The sequence below is a fragment of the Ictalurus punctatus genome, chromosome 23 (assembly GCF_001660625.3).
Source record: "Ictalurus punctatus breed USDA103 chromosome 23, Coco_2.0, whole genome shotgun sequence".
Taxonomy (NCBI): domain Eukaryota; kingdom Metazoa; phylum Chordata; class Actinopteri; order Siluriformes; family Ictaluridae; genus Ictalurus; species Ictalurus punctatus.
Window position 1 is genome coordinate 137,515 of NC_030438.2, and position 17,486 is coordinate 155,000.

General features: G+C 38.8%; 1 protein-coding gene across 5 annotated transcripts in view; it reads left to right on the forward strand.

The window, feature by feature from the left end:
- The window catches only part of LOC108256539 (dnaJ homolog subfamily C member 13), an 81,977-nt gene that overhangs the window by 58,610 nt on the left and 5,881 nt on the right, over positions 1-17,486 (forward strand). For all 5 annotated transcript variants that reach the window (XM_047150205.2, XM_017453510.3, XM_017453509.3 and 2 more), the window contains 14 exons: positions 1,077-1,466; positions 2,512-2,625; positions 2,975-3,091; positions 6,539-6,716; positions 6,892-6,983; positions 7,328-7,427; positions 7,639-7,713; positions 8,187-8,299; positions 9,963-10,132; positions 12,808-12,850; positions 12,941-13,114; positions 14,151-14,330; positions 15,803-15,943; positions 16,939-17,082. In XM_047150205.2, the coding sequence (XP_047006161.1) occupies positions 1,077-1,466; positions 2,512-2,625; positions 2,975-3,091; positions 6,539-6,716; positions 6,892-6,983; positions 7,328-7,427; positions 7,639-7,713; positions 8,187-8,299; positions 9,963-10,132; positions 12,808-12,850; positions 12,941-13,114; positions 14,151-14,330; positions 15,803-15,943; positions 16,939-17,082 (2,031 nt within the window). The remainder of the gene's footprint in view (positions 1-1,076; positions 1,467-2,511; positions 2,626-2,974; positions 3,092-6,538; positions 6,717-6,891; positions 6,984-7,327; positions 7,428-7,638; positions 7,714-8,186; positions 8,300-9,962; positions 10,133-12,807; positions 12,851-12,940; positions 13,115-14,150; positions 14,331-15,802; positions 15,944-16,938; positions 17,083-17,486) is intronic.

Genomic DNA, 17,486 nt, shown 5'->3' on the forward strand with positions numbered 1-17,486 from the left:
CGTGTTTTAAGTCCTCCACCATCATTCCTGTCCCCAAAACCCTGTGTCACCAAAACTAAGGAGATGATTATGGGAGGAAGCAGTTTCAAATACCTAGGAGTCCACCTCACAGATGACCTCTCCTGGACAGCACACATGAACGGCCTGGTGATAAGGGCATGCCAGCACCTCTACCATCTATGATGCCTGGCCAGGTTCAAGGTCTCCCACAAAGTGCTGAGGGCTTACTATACTGGGGCTGTGGAGAGTCTTCTCGCAGGGAACATCGATGCCTGGTTTGGCAGCCCCACGGCCTAGGACTGAAAGGCACTGTCAAGAGTTGTGAGGGCATCAGAGAAAGACTTCAGGACTTCTTTCCCCTGCATCACAGACATCTACACCCAGCGATGCAGGCCCAGGGCTAGGAAAATTATCAGTGACTTTCACCGGTCCTGAAGACCAGCACAGAGAGACTCAGGATTAGATTCTACCCTCAGGCAATCCGGTTATTGAACAAGGACACTTGAGTTTGCATATTCCTACCTCACACACAAAACAATTTGCAATATAGTTAAGGAAAAATAATTAATTATTTTGCAGAATGTATAGTCTCTATATACACTTTACAACTCTGTATATCTGATTCCACACAACCTATTCTATTCCATTTATGCACATCATATTCCCTTATTATTTTTAATACATTCTATTTTTGTGTGTATATCCTTAGTCATTGTTGGTCTGTTTATTACACTCTAGGATGAGTAACTAAGGAAAAACATTTCACTATATGACATCACATGTATGTAATATGTATATGACAAAGAACTTTGAACCCTTGAAGTGTATTTTGTCTCATTTGTTTAATTGAGGTCTACTTTTAGGACTTTTGTGAAAATCTGATTATGTTTTAGGGCATATTTATGCAGATATACAGAAAATTGTTAAAGTTTCATAAACTTTCAAGCACCACTGTATATATGTATGTATTTGTGTGTGTGTGTGTGTGTGTATATATATTAGGGCTGAAACAATACAGCAGATTGTATCATGTCATTCGATACCCTAAAAGTTATTAACATCTCCTTCTCCGACAGGCTTTTCCTCGTCTAGCCTCGCTGGCTGTGGAATGTGTGAGCTCGTTCTCTGTGGACTTCTTTCTCCAGACGCGTATGTATCAGGCTGGAGCACTCTGGCCGCTGCTTCTCAGCCTCTTTAGTTATGACTTTACGCTGGAGGAGAGTGGGGTCCAGGCCAGCCAGGAAACCAACCAGCAGCATGTGGCCAATAGCCTGGCCAAACTCAGTTTGATGGCTCTTGGCCGCCTTGGAGGCTACAGTGCTGGAGCAGAGGTTGATGGGAATGGGACAAAGCAGAATGGGGGTGGGCCAGAGCCACCTCCAGAGAACCCTGCAGTCAGGAAGAGTCTAGCAGCTATGCTCACACCGTACATTGCCCGTAAACTGGGCACCAGCTCACCTGCTGAGGTGAGAACAAGAGACAGATGGCTGTATTTGTTTCTCTTTCTGTCCTGCTCTGCACAGTTTCATGTTTGTTTTTTGAGTTACATACATTGGTGTGATTATGATCTAATGAATAATAATGATTGCTATAAAGTCAAAAGTCTACATCCAAGAACTGATACATTTCACTCACTTGGTATTTTAGTTATTATACACAGAGACCTTAATTTACTCAAGACTTGCATGTATAAAAACCTGATAACATCTGCAGCAGAAACATGTAAGCTGATTTACTAACAACAAAATAGCATTTTAGCTGCCTTGAATGAATATGCAGTTTGTGGCATTTCTTCCTACAAATGGTAAATAAAGGATGCTATCTCTTGAAAAGTGATTTGCACCCACACATTGGGAACAGCAATTGCATGTGCAAATAATACGGGCATTCAATTTGCTGAATCCCATTTGCCAAGAACCATACTGCAAGCAAAGGAATTGGGATCACATCATTCCCCAATCCTGAGGTTTAATTTGAACATTAACTGAAGCTTTTGACTTGTAGCTGCATGATTTTATGCTTTACGCTTCTGCCACATGATGAGATGATTGGATAACTACATGCTATATCTGCAAAGTTTAAATTTCTCTCATGTTCAGATGTAGTTTAGGGAGAAAAACATTTAAGCTTGAATTTGTATGTCTTCAGTAGTGCTTTTCTGCATGTGTTATAGACAAAGGGGAATAAATAGGAAAAAAAACGAATGCTACAAGACATACGAACGTAAGGTTGAAATTTCTCTCATGATCAGATGTAGCTTAAGAAGAAAAATATTTAACTTGAAGTAGTACATCTTTAGCAGTGCTTTTCTGCATGGATTGTGTGGATTATGATTTAGTAGGTGGTGCTGGTTTGAAACATAATTTGGCATTTTTACTAGTATTTCACAGATTCTGAAATAAAAACCATTTTTGGAACATATTGTGCATCAAACTATAGTTAGAGTCATCAATAGTATGTTAAAAATAGATGTGAACATGTGCTGATTTGTGGGTCATTGCTGATTTGTAGGTGCTAAAGTTGGTTAATTGCAATTCGGAGACCCCATATCTGATCTGGAACAATGGAACCAGAGCTGAGCTCCTCGAGTTTCTTGAGGCACAGCAAGAAGGAAACATAAAGAGGGTAAGAAAAAAAAAAAAGCCATGAGTTGTGGGGCAAATCAAACTTCTCACTTAGTAATCACCTTCTCTGCTCTCCATATCACACATTGTTTAATTCATAAATGGCCTAACGATTAGTGGTTGAGTTGAAACAGGAGTGTTAGAGCAGGACCGGGATGGATGATGCTGAGCTGAGTGTGTGCAGAACTTGAACATAACTTTGTTGTGTCCATCATCCTGAACTCCTAAGTTTCTCATTAACAAGTGGCTTTGTCAGACTTCCTTGAATTCAGCGCTGTATTTGTCCTGGTATATTTACGATGTTGGTGTAAAATGTCATTTGACTTTGAAATATGTCTCTCTGTTTGTAGGGTGAATGTGACAAAAACTTTGGAACAGAGTTTGTCTTCAGTGAGCACAGTAAAGATCTCATTGTGGGTGAGATCTTTGTTCGTATTTATAACGAACAGCCTACCTTTCCTCTGGAGGTGAGAAACATTATTAATACATTATTCAACAATACTTTCTTTTTTTCTGTTTAGAGGACAGTATTTTTTTGTTTTAATTTAATTATATTTATTATGCTTTGCCCTTTGACCCTTTTTTTTTGTCATCCTGACTGAAAATGAAATCGTTGTTGCCCTCCATTTGGAAATGATGAAATATTAGCAGGCCTTTCAAAGGGGGACACAGAACATTTTTAGTGTTGTTCCAAACTGCAATGATAAAATTTATTTACTTCACAATGACCTTTTTAAAAAAAAAAAAAAAAGAAAAAAAAAAAAGATTTTTTGAAGGGAACATCCAGTGGAAAATGTGCTCCTATCTAAGCGAATTGCAAATGTTAAATGACACTGGTGTTTCATTTAACACTACTGTTGGATTCTCCAGTTTGATTGGTCAGTAGGTGTTAATTAATTTTCTATAACAGCATGGATTGGACAGTTACAGTAGTTCCATCTGTAAAGCAAATCATATTTATATTCATGTGTTTGTTATAACACTTTTTGTATAATAAGAGCTTATTGACTTGGACTTGTTTGGTGGACATCACTTAAATATGGGTCATTCAATTCAGAGTTTTTGCTGCATGTCTCAGATTTTGTTAATTCTTTTATTTGTTGCTCATGACCTAAAACCAAAGTCTGTAAAGCAGAAGCTGGACAGAAAGACCAGAACATTCTTTTGAAAATTTCCTTGCAAATCGTCAGTGACCATTACAATCATTACCACTCAACATGGTGCATATCAGCAGTATTATTTCCAATTGAGAAGAGAGTGACTAGGGAATAATGAATGTGAGGCTATATCTCCGAAACACTTTGCTATGTCGTAAGTTTGGTCTGAATATGCTAATCATGCACAGTTTCAGAACAGTGCTCTTTAGATTCTGTGTGGAACACTGAGTCAAATTATATTACTTTTTCTTATGTTGTCCATTTTGCTTGTCAGCCATTTTGAATTTATTCGGAAAATGCTGTTTTTCACGAACGTCTTGTCGTGTCGTTATGAAAATCGGAAACATCTATTAAATGCAGGACTAACGGCAGGATAAATCCCAGCTAATTTTGAATTGGTCTAATGTAATCTATGAAGTATCTTATATTGAATGAGGGCATGTCTGGCACAAGGTGATGAGGAATGTACTTGGTCTAGGACACTGTCCCAGTCCATATCAGTGAAGTCCCTGCCAAGGTCGAGTTGCCAAGAGAGTTTTTAACATAATCTAGGTTTCACGGGCCTAAGGTACCCATATAGGGATTGAATGCGAATCCCAGGCCGACACCCAGTGCACAACTTTTTGAATATCGCTTGCCCAGTAGTAAAGCAAGAAGTTAAGCAATTCCTCCTTGGCACTTAGGTTTCTGCAAAAAAGACTTTCTAATATGAGGGGTTTTACTAACTCCAAAGAAAGGAATCTATTCGCTTATCCAGCTTAGGGGAAAAAAAAAACATTTTCTTATAAATATAGGTATATTTGGGAATAAAAAACATGGCAGGATAGTAATTTTTACCAAATTAATGACACACTAAAGATAAAGGCAAAGTGATCCCAGATGGTAAAATGAGCTCTAAACACAATGCAAGGGCCTTAGCTAATATTTTAAAATCAGCGTTTAATAGCGATATTGGTCTATACGATCAACAGAGAGTGGGATCCTTGTTGTCTTTCAGTCAGAGAGTAATTGATACCTGTGTAAGAGTCGGAGAGAGAGCCTTTGTCAAAAGCTTCATTATATATGGCTACAATAAGTGGACTCATCAAAGCTGAGAACTTCTTGTAGAACTTTATAGGGAAGCCATCAGGCCCAGGTGCCTTACCGCTCTGCATAGCCACAATAACTTCCTGTTGACAAATAGGACTATAAAGTTCAGAGCTGAGACTGACAGTGAGCAAATTTAGCTTTACAAAAAAAGGAGTCAAGGAGAGTAGTAGTATTAGAATATTCTGAGGTGTACAAAGATGAGAAATATTGAGCAAAATTATCATTTACATCCTGGGGGGTTAAATTTGAATAATCAATTTATCAAAAAAAAAAATCTATATGAATGGTGTACTGGAGATGAAAAAGAGATTACCTTGGAGGATGTAATCCATATTGCTCACAAATATCCTGTATAACTACGGCAGATTTGGAGGGTTAACTAACTAATTGAGTCTTTCTAGGGAAGTGTCTAAAACACAATAAAAATTCCCTCAATGGTCAAAGCATGATCATCAATAGATGGAATAGCCCTAAAGGCTTGGCTGAAGCAATTTCATTTTCATAGTGGCTTAGTGGTTAGCACATTTGCCTTGCACCTCTGGGGCTGGGGGTTTGATTCCCACTTCCACCATGTGTGTGTGGAATTTGCATGTCCTCCCCATCCTGTGGGGGTTTTCTGTTGGTACTCCGGTTTCCTCCCCTGGTCCAAAGTCATGCATTGTAGGCTCATTGGCATCTCTAAATTGTCTGTAGTATGTGAATGGGTGTGTGAGTGTGTGTGCAATTGTGCCCTGCAATAGGTTGGCACCCTGTCCAGGCTCCCTGCAGCCCTGTGTAGGATAAGTGGTACTGAAAAAAGGATGGATGTATATGTTATTGATGATGCACGCACTAAGAACCAATGTAAACAGAACATTGTCACCCTTATACATGAACAAATGCCCGGAACAATCTTAAACATATACAGTCCTGACTTGAATCACAAAATGCATCATTCGTAATGGTGACTATCCATAACTAATTTGCGGGGTACCACAAGTGAGTTTGGTCCTATGGAAAGAAGGATGAGTCTATATATATCCATTGGACAGTCAACAATGTATTAAACCAACATTATTTTGCTTCCATTATTTATCCACCATGGATGTTAGAACACCCCGAACGACGGCCATTTTTGTATTGGCTATCAACATTCTAGGTCACTAATGGACTTAATTAAAAACAAATTAACCTTGTGCTAAGATACCATGTCCATTGCATACACAAATAAATAGAAATAATAAGTAAAAGCAGAAGCAATACTCAAATACAGAAATTTTGTGACTTCTAAGTCCGCCATCTTACTGGAAGTCCTCCTTTGCATAATATGTTGTTAGTTAGTGGTGACAGTTTTTGTGCAACAACAAAACATGACTTTAGCTCTGAAAAATTGTTAGTGTTTTCCAACTGGTTGTTATTTTGATCTTGCAAAGGGGTGGGCGTTTGCACTGTGAGTTTTGGAGCCTTTGGAGGGAGTAGGGCATAGTCACTTCTGAATGGAGCACAATCTGTCATCTTAAGAGCCTTCCTGCTCAAAGCAGAATGATAAGCAGCAAAAATAAAACATTTATTAATTGAAACAAAAAGGCTAATCAAACCATACTAATCAAATATGTTACATGAACCAAAATTAAAAACAAGTCTTTAAGAATTGCTCTCGTTCTCTGTGTGTCTCTCTGACTGTCTCAGAATCCGAAAGTGTTTGCGGGAAATCTTCTGGACTATGTGGGTTCTCAGGCACAGTACCTCCACACACTGCTCGCTTTGACACAGACAAATAAAGTGGAGTCACAACAGCACGCTCAGAGACTACACTGGGCCGAGATGGCCTTGGAAGCACTGCGCAACGTTATCAAGAACAACCCAGGTAACACTTATAGAAGAATAACAGAGGCTAAATGAATCTATTCCTAGTTACTGTTAATGGCATAAGAAGCACTGGTTCAGAGTTATATTTAACCAGTGATTAGGTCTTTTCTTAAAATTTTGTGAATGTCTAGCCTTAAAATGTCTGTTTTAATGATAATTTCTGCTCTTTTCAGGCTCTGAAACAGAGTGCATTGGCCATTTTAAACTGCTCTTTTCCCTGCTCAGAGTTCACGGGGCTGGGAAAGTTCAGCAGCTAGTCCTGGAGGTACATTCACACATGCACAAACACCCTTAAGTTTTTAATTTGATTGGATTAACCTTGTTTGGGTGGATCAAGTGCATTATAAATGGGCTGAATTTTATAGTGTTCAGATCTTTGGAGGCTGGTTACTTTTCCATTTTTAGTGAGCTGAAATTGTATTAACATTTAATATGATGCAATGTAACATAATGATTCATGGTATATATATCACCTACATGGATGCATATCACCTTCAGATGTCCACAGTTCAATTCTACTGTAGTTTTACATAGTTGCATGGACAGAGGTTGTTAAAGAGCTTTTCACACTTTGTGTTTGTCTGATTACACGGTTTGTTTCGGTTTCAGGTTGTGAACACGGTGACTTCAAACCAGGAATGTGTCAGCAACATAGCTGAGTCTCTGGTGTTGGCCAATCTGCTATTGTTGCTGCACTCCTTACCATCCAGTAAGCCAGTCTCTCCCTTCACAATGTTACACACAAGAAGAATGATGTAAAAAGAACTCCAGCTAGTTTCCAACTAGCACCTTCTCATAATTTTAAATATGCCTTGAGTTTAACAAATTGGTTTGTTATTTTCACATTGGAGATTCTTATGGTGTTTTGTAAATTGCTGATTTATTTTTTGTTCATGTCTCTGTTCCACACACACACACAGGCAGGCAGCTTGTCCTGGAGACTCTGTATGCCCTCACTTCTAACACCAAGATAATCAAAGAAGCAATGACCAAAGGTAAGGCTGTGCCTGTTTACTTAAAGTATCATATTGTTGTCTACATGTCTAACTTAATATCCGCTGTCTGGCTCCTGAGTGAAGCAACCGAAAGGTGTTCGCCCTATCATCTGGAGATTGGGAGGTGGAATCCCGATGATATCAAAGACAACTGAGACCGGGAGCCCAAGGAAGCAAAATTGGCCGAGTTCTCAGGGAGGGTTGGCATACTCTCTCTACCCTATCGATTATAGTGACACTAGCCAATCGTGGGAGTCTGTGAGCTTATGAGTCTCATGCCTCAGAGGAAGCATGTGATGGTCTTTGCCCTCCATGGTTGATACTGTAGCTGTCATGTAATGGGGGAAGCTGCCTGATAGGTGGTAATTGGCTGTCACTAAATTGGGGGGGGATCCCCCCCAAAATAAAAAAAATCTGCTGTAGTGCATTTAGTTCTAGAAACCACCTCTCACTCTGCTGCTCTCATTTTACAGGTGCACTGATCTACCTGTTGGATCTGTTCTGTAATTCCACCCACCCTCAGGTGCGCACTCAGACTGCTGAGCTCTTCTCCAAGATGACTTCAGACAAGCTTGTGGGCCCCAAGGTAAAAGTCCAAAAGACTAGTGTGAAGAGCTGAGTAAAGAATCAGTTAAACAAACACAGCGGTAAATGTATTCATTCAGCCTAAACATTTTATGAATGTTTGTAAAAAAAAAAAAAAAACAGAGCAAACACAACTGTAGATCCAAACAGTCTGAGAAATAAAATGATAATGTTTCCGTGACCAAAAAGTAATAAATGTAAGTCTTTGTTACTGTGTTGTCATTTTCATGTTTGTCGATTGACAGAAGTAAAGTTTATCTAACTTGTATACTGTACTAGTGTTAGTAAGTTTGTTTTTGTTTGAGCTCAGAATTTAGAAATTGTTTTGTGCTGATGTATGATGTTATTAGAATGTCAGTAATGTTGCACTATGAGACAGGGCAACATGTATAAAGTCTAAATACTTTGACAGTTCAGGCCAAAAGTTTATATACATCTAGGATAAAAAATATTCAGTCAATGCTTTTCACAACTCCACACATTTTACATTGCCATATTGGTACATTTCTATTGGAAACAGGGTTATCGTTAATGAAAAGAGACATGAAAATTAAAACTATCTGTGAAAAAAACATTTTCGTTAACTGAAATAAAAATGTGAGTTTCCAAATAAATGGGAACTAAACTGTAACTATTACTGTATGTCCACCTGCAATACAAACTAAATAGAAATATATTTTGACAAAGTAACAGAATAAAAAGAACAAGTGAACACGCACAAAGCACTTGGGTGTGGCTAACGAAGAGAAAATGAGAGAACATGTTGTTAATAAAGCCCACACAGATAATCAACAGGTGTGCTACGTTATGCAACCACTGTAGGTGGCTGTGGCTCAGGTGGTAGAGCGGGTTGTGAACCGACCATAGGGTTGGCGGTTCGATTTCCAGCCTACATGACATGCCAAAATGTCCTTGCCAAGTTGCTCTCAGTGGCAGGCTAGCACCTTTCATTGGTGTGTATGTGTGTGAATGGGTGAATAAGAGACAGTGTAAAGTGCCTTTTAGAACCACTTAGGTTAAAAAAGGCACTATATAAGTGCAGACCATTTACCACTCCTTCAAGATCTGCTGTAGACTCCTGCTAAACCATATCCCCACCTGCCACAGCCACCAAATACAAAGAAAGCATATGTAAATTTTTGACCCACTTAAAATCTGTATATGGAGTAAATAAAAACTGAAATGAATCTGTCTCTTATCTATTTTTTTAATGACCTCTTATGGAAATTAAGATAATCTCATAATTGACTTAACGCAGGAAATGTATGGTAACATGAAATGTGTTGAGTTCAATTCTAAATACTATATTGTGGCAATGTAACAAAGATGGTAGGTTTGAGATGGATTAAACTGAAAAAAATGTTTATATTGTTTTAATGCTATGGATTTTCTTTGCTTAAGTATTATTATTTTTTAATCTTCCATGATTTACGCAATGTGAATGCGTAATATAATGCTATGGCTAAAGTTCGCTCTGTGGCACTATAAAATTACAGGCTTATACAAGAGATCACATTCGATACTGGGTAAATACTGCTAGATCAGAGGCAACATGATTTGCTTCAGGACCTCAATAACAAAATTTATTCCGTTTATAATTATATCTAAAGTTTCCTTTTTGTTTTTGAATTCTCTCCTTTCCCTCCTGTCTTCTGGGAGCACAGGTGCGTCTGATCCTGATGCGCTTTCTGCCGGGCGTTTTCATGGATGCCATGCGAGACAATGCTGAAGCTGCTGTGCACATCTTTGAGGGCACTCACGAAAACCCAGAACTGATTTGGAATGATGCATCACGAGAGACCGTCTCCACCACCGTCCGGGAAATGATGCTCGAGTGAGTGGATCCTTCACTCACATTCATATTTAGTACATGCACTCATACACAGTGTGTACTACACAAGGTTTCATAGTGTGTGGCATAGACCAACACATGGTGGGTGGAGAGCTTGGTCAACATGCAATGTGACCAATGGAAAATAATAGAAACATGTTAATAATAAGCCACATGATTTCAGGAGACAAACCGGACTGAAAATTGCGGCCAGACAAAGTTAAATTAATGCTGATTTTATTCATGTGTGCGCATGTCAATAAACTACCAAGCACAATCATGGCACAATATTTATGTTGGCCTGATAAAGCCAACATACTGTTCTGCTTTATTAGCTTATTATTAGTGGTGCTTGCACAGCAAAGCATCACTATTGTTATTGTTCATACGTATTAGTAGTAGTAGTAGTAGTAGTAGTATTATAATACTTGATTCTTGATAATTCATGAATGAGGGTTCAAATCGACCGGCTTATTGAGAAGAGGTGTGCTTTGACTTTTATAAACGATCTGACTGACGATGTTTGAACTGAAGACAAAAGAATAGCACATTTTTGGCCCATAGAGAATGAATGGGGAATAAAACACAGGTGTCACATCTTGGACGTCATTTGGCTAACATACTAGTGTCACATATCCTCTCGTATGTCTTGGGGAGTGGGCCAGGCAGGTACACGTTGCGTTTCAGAATTTTCTCTGAAAATGTCGGGGGGGAAGGAAAAAAAAAAAGTCTAATAGGTAAACGGAGATACTGTTTTAGATTTACTGTCTCCATAGGAAATATACTGCACCTAACTATTCCCACAATGTTTTACTTAGAGACACAGATCATACCTCAAATCAGTCAGAATTTTTGGGAGATGTGTGTAATTACTTTCCTCGCCATTTCCACATTTTGTATCATGTGAAGTTCCTGATGAAATATGCCACATACACACTCATTGAGAAATCAGTAGCAGGATACAAGAAGCCATAAACTAATCACAAAACTACTGCAGCCATGTCATACATCAAAATGATCAGCTCAATGAGGAGAATTGCATTATGGGGGATGACAATACCCTCAACCCAGTGTGCAGAAATGCATTATGGGTATTTTAGAGACGTCAACCCAGCCCCCCCGCCCCCAAATGTGCCATATCAAAACACTCAGCTCAGTGAGGGGAATTGAATTATGGGTATTCTAGTGATGTCACGTACACGTTAACCCCCAAAATAAATGGAATCACAAAACTACATAAAAATAGGTAGGTGTAGGTGTCAAATTTTGCACGGGCAAGTACCACTACATTTTCTTCAGAAAATATCAAATCAGATTATAATTCTTCTTCTTCTCCCAAACAAAACTTTGGCATGTAACTCCAGCTAATTGAGTGAAAGGTGATGTCAAGTCATATCATATGCATGTTAACCCCCAAAATAATTTGAATCACAAAACTACCTCAAAAGAGACATGTGACGTATGAGAATTGCATTATGGGTATTCTAACTCGACTTGCTATGACTTTTCTAAGTGATAGGAATTATGGAATTTCCATTACGGAAGCTCAAGTTTCCAAAATTCCTATTGACTTGCATTAAAAATCTCTGATTTTTATTACTCCTTGAGCTTTCAAGCTACATTTGTGCTCATAAATTTACATACCCCTTGCAGAATCTGCAACATGTTAATAATTTAATGTTATGTGAAATGGCTTATTCAGGGCAGTACTAAATAAAAACAAAATGCAATTTTAATTATCCTTGGTTTAAAAAAAGGAATTATTAACATTTGCAAATTCAGCAAGCGGTACAACTGTACTTCCACCAAACTCAGCACAATCCTTCAGGCTGTTAAGACTGGTCATGCTCTATTTTTCATAACTGATCGGACTTATGTAGGGGTCCACTCAATGGTCCAATGACGTTATCCAATATTGTGGTAAAAGTATTCCTGCGTGTTTCTGTCTTTTCGAAGTGATGTGAATACATTTAGATTATTAAATTTGTTCTTGCAATTCTGTTTAACTCTTTCTTAAATTAAATCTGACTCCAATTGTAAAAACCTCAGTGTTGTATTTATTTCCTAGTTATTTGTAGATCACAGATCTGTCAATACTTTTGATCTTTTACTTTTGATGAATTCTAGTTCATTCTATACTTTAAATTGTGCTCGCTCATTCAGATTTCATGTCGCTCAGAGTCTCGCGCCGGCCGTGTACGCGTATTTCACGGTCACAAACTCGCCGGTCTTGGTCATTAGCCAGAGGTAATTGACTAATAATATTTAGATGGCCGCCCAATGCTTGCCCTTTTCTAAAAAGTACTTTATTTAGGCCCTTACATAGTAACACTTAATTATAGTAACGTTATTTCTAGTCAGAGGTCATGACCACTAAAATTTACAGAGATGGACCAATAATATCTAAGTTAAAATTTGTTTTATATAATCATGCCATAGTTTCCTATGTATGCTTAACTAGAGAAAGATTACAATAACCAGAGGTTTAGACTCCCCCGTATTTAGACTTGGTCGATCAACTTTATGTTGTCCTAAACGGAATCAATATCAGCTTGATAAATGAGACCTATTGTTCATTTTTATGAAACCTGCAGTTAAAACAGCTTTTTAGGAAATTCATCCCAATTTTCTTGTTATACTCTTAATGCAACCATTTCTTTCTGCTCTTTTTCTTGCAGATACTTCAAGCAGCAGAAGGATAACCCTGATGTCAGTTGGAAGGTAAAACAGTGTATTTTTGTTTTAATTTGGGGGGAAGCTATATAAATTGTTAGATGATTGTGTCTATATGTATCTTTGTGTTTGCATCAGCTTCCTGAGGACTTTACAGTACCATATGCAGCGGGGCAGGGTGAGCTGGAGGTGGGTGGAGTGTTCCTGCGTATCTTCATTGCTCAGCCAGGCTGGGTGTTGCGCAAGCCTCGGGATTTTCTTGTCTCCCTGCTCGAGACCCTCACTGAGCTTCTGGAGAAGAACCACCCTGATGTGAGCCTCTGCACTAAATATAGTAATAATACAGTCCCCTCCAAATCTATTGGAATGGCAAGGCCAATTCATTGTGCTATACACCAAAGACATTTGGGTATGAGGTCAAAAAAGATGGATGTGAGACGAGAGTTTAGGATTACAGCTTTCATTTCCTGGTATTTACATCTAGATGTGTTAAACAACATAAAACATATAACTTTTTTGCTTCAGACCACCCAATTTTTAGGTATGCAAAAGTATAGGAACAGACAAGTCTCGAAGTAAAATAAAGTAAATAACACTTAATATTTGGTTGCAAATCCTTTGCTTGCAATAACTGCATCAAGCCTGCGACTCATTGACATCAAATTGTTGGTTTCTTCTTTTGTGATGCTTTTCAAAGCTTTTACTACAGCCTCTTTCAGTTGTTTGTTTCCGGGGGTTTCTCCCTTCAGTCTCCATTGACTTGGCCAGTCTAAAACCTTCCATTTTTCCCCCTGATAAAGACCTTTGTTGAGTTTGCAGCATGTTTTGGGTCATTGTCTTGCTGCTTGATGAAATTCGTCCTGATTAATTTGGATGCATTTCTCTGTAAAGTCGCAGACCAAATGTTCCTGTGATCTTCTGAATTCATTCTGCTGCCACCAACATGAGTTACATGATCAATAAAGATTAGTGAACCAGGTCCAGATGCAGCCATATTCTTCAGTCTACAGCAGAAACAAATGAATCGGTCTTGCCATTCCAATAGTTTTGAAGGGGACTATATCCAATTTATCCTCAAACGAGATGCTTACATATTATTTGTCTTGATTTAAAATAACAATATTATTCCCTTTCTCTTTCTGTTTTAAACCGTCCTTCCCTATGTCCTCTCCACTGCATACCTTTTTCATGCCCTTCTCCTTTCCATGCTATGTTCTCTTCTTCTTGTCCTCTTTTCTCATTCTCTTCCACTCTTTTTTTTTTCCTCCTCTCCCCTTTGTACCCTCCCTCTTCTCCTCTGATTTCTTTACCTCTCCTTTGCCATTCTCCTTTACATCTTGTATCTCAGGGTGAGGCATTAGAGACGGTCACCACAGCAGCTGTGTGTTTGTTCAGTACTCAGACTCAGTTGGCTGATCAGGTTCCTCCTCTTGGTCACTTGCCTCGAATCTTAGCAGCCCTCAACCACAAGAACAACGCTGTTCCTAAAAGCTCCATCCGCCTCATCCATGTCCTCTCGGAGAATGAGGTAAACATACAGACAGAATCCAACAGTGTTTTCTAAGTCTATTTCCTAAACGTTTTGGCTAAATTACCTGTCTTTTCACCTGGAATACCATAGCAACTAGCAATATTTCACCTGGGATAGCTAGCAACCAGTCTGAATCGCATAGCAACCACATGAACACCCTTGGAACTAGCCTAGCATAGCAATCACATAGCAACATCACCTGAGATTATATAACAGTTTAGCACAAAAAACTAAGCATTTTGTGTCTCTCTCATGCCATCTAGTGAATGTTGGTTTTTAATCATCCAGGTGTACGTAAAATATGCAGGCAAGTGTCTGAACAATGCTGCTTGTGTTGCCACCACTTCAGTACATGCACAACGCACACACACACACACCACTCTGGTTCATGTTTTATTCCTTATGTACAATTTAAAGCTGGATGTGACAGCAGATAGAGATGCTCCCTTTCAAACACACCTTTTAACTTTTTGTAAATCTGTGCCAAGCAATATAAGCTCACCCTTTCCACTAGACTGGTAAGTCAGTGAAAGGAAAATACCTTTGGATTTTAGTTACTTACAGTCAGGTTCACAAATATTTTATTGTGTAATATAAGATATTGTTGTTTTTAGCTGTCTACTACAGTACATAGAGTTGAAATTGAATAATAAGTACAGTGGTTCTGGTTCTTGGCCAGATCAAGAACACCCTCCAGGTAGGTTGTGTGTCTGTGTCAGCCAAAAATCAAGAGAAGCCTTCACTAGAGTAAATACAGAGGGTTTGCCACAAGATGTATACAAAAAAAAAAGCCTGTATAGTTCTGGAACAACATCCTATAGAGACAGATGAGACAAATATCAACTCGTACCAGAATGATGGGAGATGAAGGGTATGGAGAAGTGATCCAAAACATACCACCTTATCTTATGACATGTGCATCTATGGTAGCCAATGGTACTGGTTCCCTTGTATTGACAAAAGCAGCAGGATGAATTCTGAAGTGTATAGGTCTGTATTATCTGCTCAGATTCAGTCATATGCTTTAAAACTCATTGGAATGCACTTCACACTGCAGATGGATAATGACCCGATGCATACTTTGAAAGTAACCCAAGGCTTTTTTAAGACAAACAAGTGGAATGTCCTGCAATGGCCAAGTCAGACACCTGACCTGAATACAGTTGAACAAACATTTAACTTGCTGAAAGCAAAACTAAAGGCAAAGCACCACAAGAACAAAAGAGAGCTGAAGAAAGCTGCAATAAAGGCCTGGCAGAGCATCACCAGGTCAGAAACCCAGCATGTGGTGATGTCTATGGGTTCCAAACTTCAGGCAGTCATTGACTGCAAAGGATTTAAAACCAAGAATTTAATTATGGTTGTTACTTTTGGTCCCTTAAAAATGGGGGACCAAATATTAAAAAGTGCTGTCATTCCTACACTGTTCACCCGATTTGGATGTTTTTGTGTCAACCCGCCCTCTACAGTTATGCGTGCGCTCCATGGCAGCCTTGGAGACCATTGGGCCATTGATGTGTGGGATGAAGGTCAGGGCTGATATGGCAGGACTAGCATGTGAAGCCCTCAACCGCATGTTCCAGCGAGAGCAAACTGACCTAGTTGCACAGGTAACACCTCTCACATACACACTCACATTCTGGCTCCTAACGGTTAAGGCTCTGGGTTACTGATCAGAAGGTCGGGGGTTCAAGCCCCAGCACCGCCAAGCTGCCACTGTTGGGCCCTTGAACATGGCCTTAACCCTCTCTGCTCCAGGGTTGCCGTATCATGGCTGACCCTGCACTCTGACCCCAGCTTCCTGGTTTGCGAAGAAAAGAATTTCACTGTGCTGTAATGTATATGTGACAGACTTTTCTTGTCTTTATTGGTGTTTTTCAAAGAACTTTGTTCAAAAGATGTAATATTGTTAATTTTTGGGCTTGACATCCAGTAGCAAAAAAATGGGGGGAGGGGGTGCAGGAATGGTGGTCCTGTACAAAGCGAGTTGCTTCTTTCTGCATCACTTTGTGGTAATTTCATTGGCTGTGATTTGAAAGGTCAGTAGCAAAAAGAGTCTAAGTTTAATTGATCTTTGCCATTGCACAATGCTTAGATATTATGTTTTGAATTTTAAGTCAGCATCACACTTATCACAGGAAAATAATGGCAATTTTGTTGCTCATCTTCTGTAACTGGTGCAGACTTGAGAACAGAGCAACATGGAAAGTTCCACACCCACTAATGTTTGTGCAATGCACTCAGTATCTCCTCAGGGCAGTAGAGCAGGATGTGAATGAGTTTGGTAGTTTCATCCAAGCTACTTACTTTCGGTAAACCTAATAAAAAGATTTTCACTGAATCAATAAAAACACAACTTTTTTTTAAAATGATAATTGAAATAAATGAGCTGAGAGGCAAATAAAAAAAAAGATTTACATGTATCTTCTATGTTTGTTTAGAACACCATGAAACTGACTACAGCAAAATTTATTTTAATTTCAAACTCGTTTTTGTCATAAAGCATTTTAGCCGTATAATTAATTTATATAATATATAAATGTATGTACTTTTATATAAATATATTCATATTTATTAATTTAGAGAGTGTGTTTGTTGTATGCAGGCTCTGAGAGTAGAACTGGTGCCATATTTGCTGAAGCTATTAGAGGGCGTGGGATTAGAGACTCTGGACAACCCCTCGGCAACCAAAGCCCAAATTGTCAAAGCTCTTAAATCCATGACTCGCAGTCTACAGTATGGAGAACAGGTGAGGAACTCAAACACCTGCGCGTGCGCACACACACACACACACACACACACACACACACACACTCTAAATGAATAAATATACACAGATTTATATATACTACAAATAAATAATTGTAGTAAGTCTTGTCAAAAGAGCCTTCAGCACAACCTGCAAACAAAAAAAGCAGCTTGAGAGGTCTAGATATGCGTGTCATCCTTGCGCAGGGGTGCTGCAGTAGCATATGCAGCTGCTCACTTTTACACATACATTGGCTGTGTATTAGCATTGTAACACAGCACATTGTGTATATATGGTCATATAGATAGATGTATCATTCACCATGAACACTATATACACAATCAAATCATAAACAAACATATCATGGTCCATGTAGAAATGTTTCTCATTATAAGGTTCTAAAC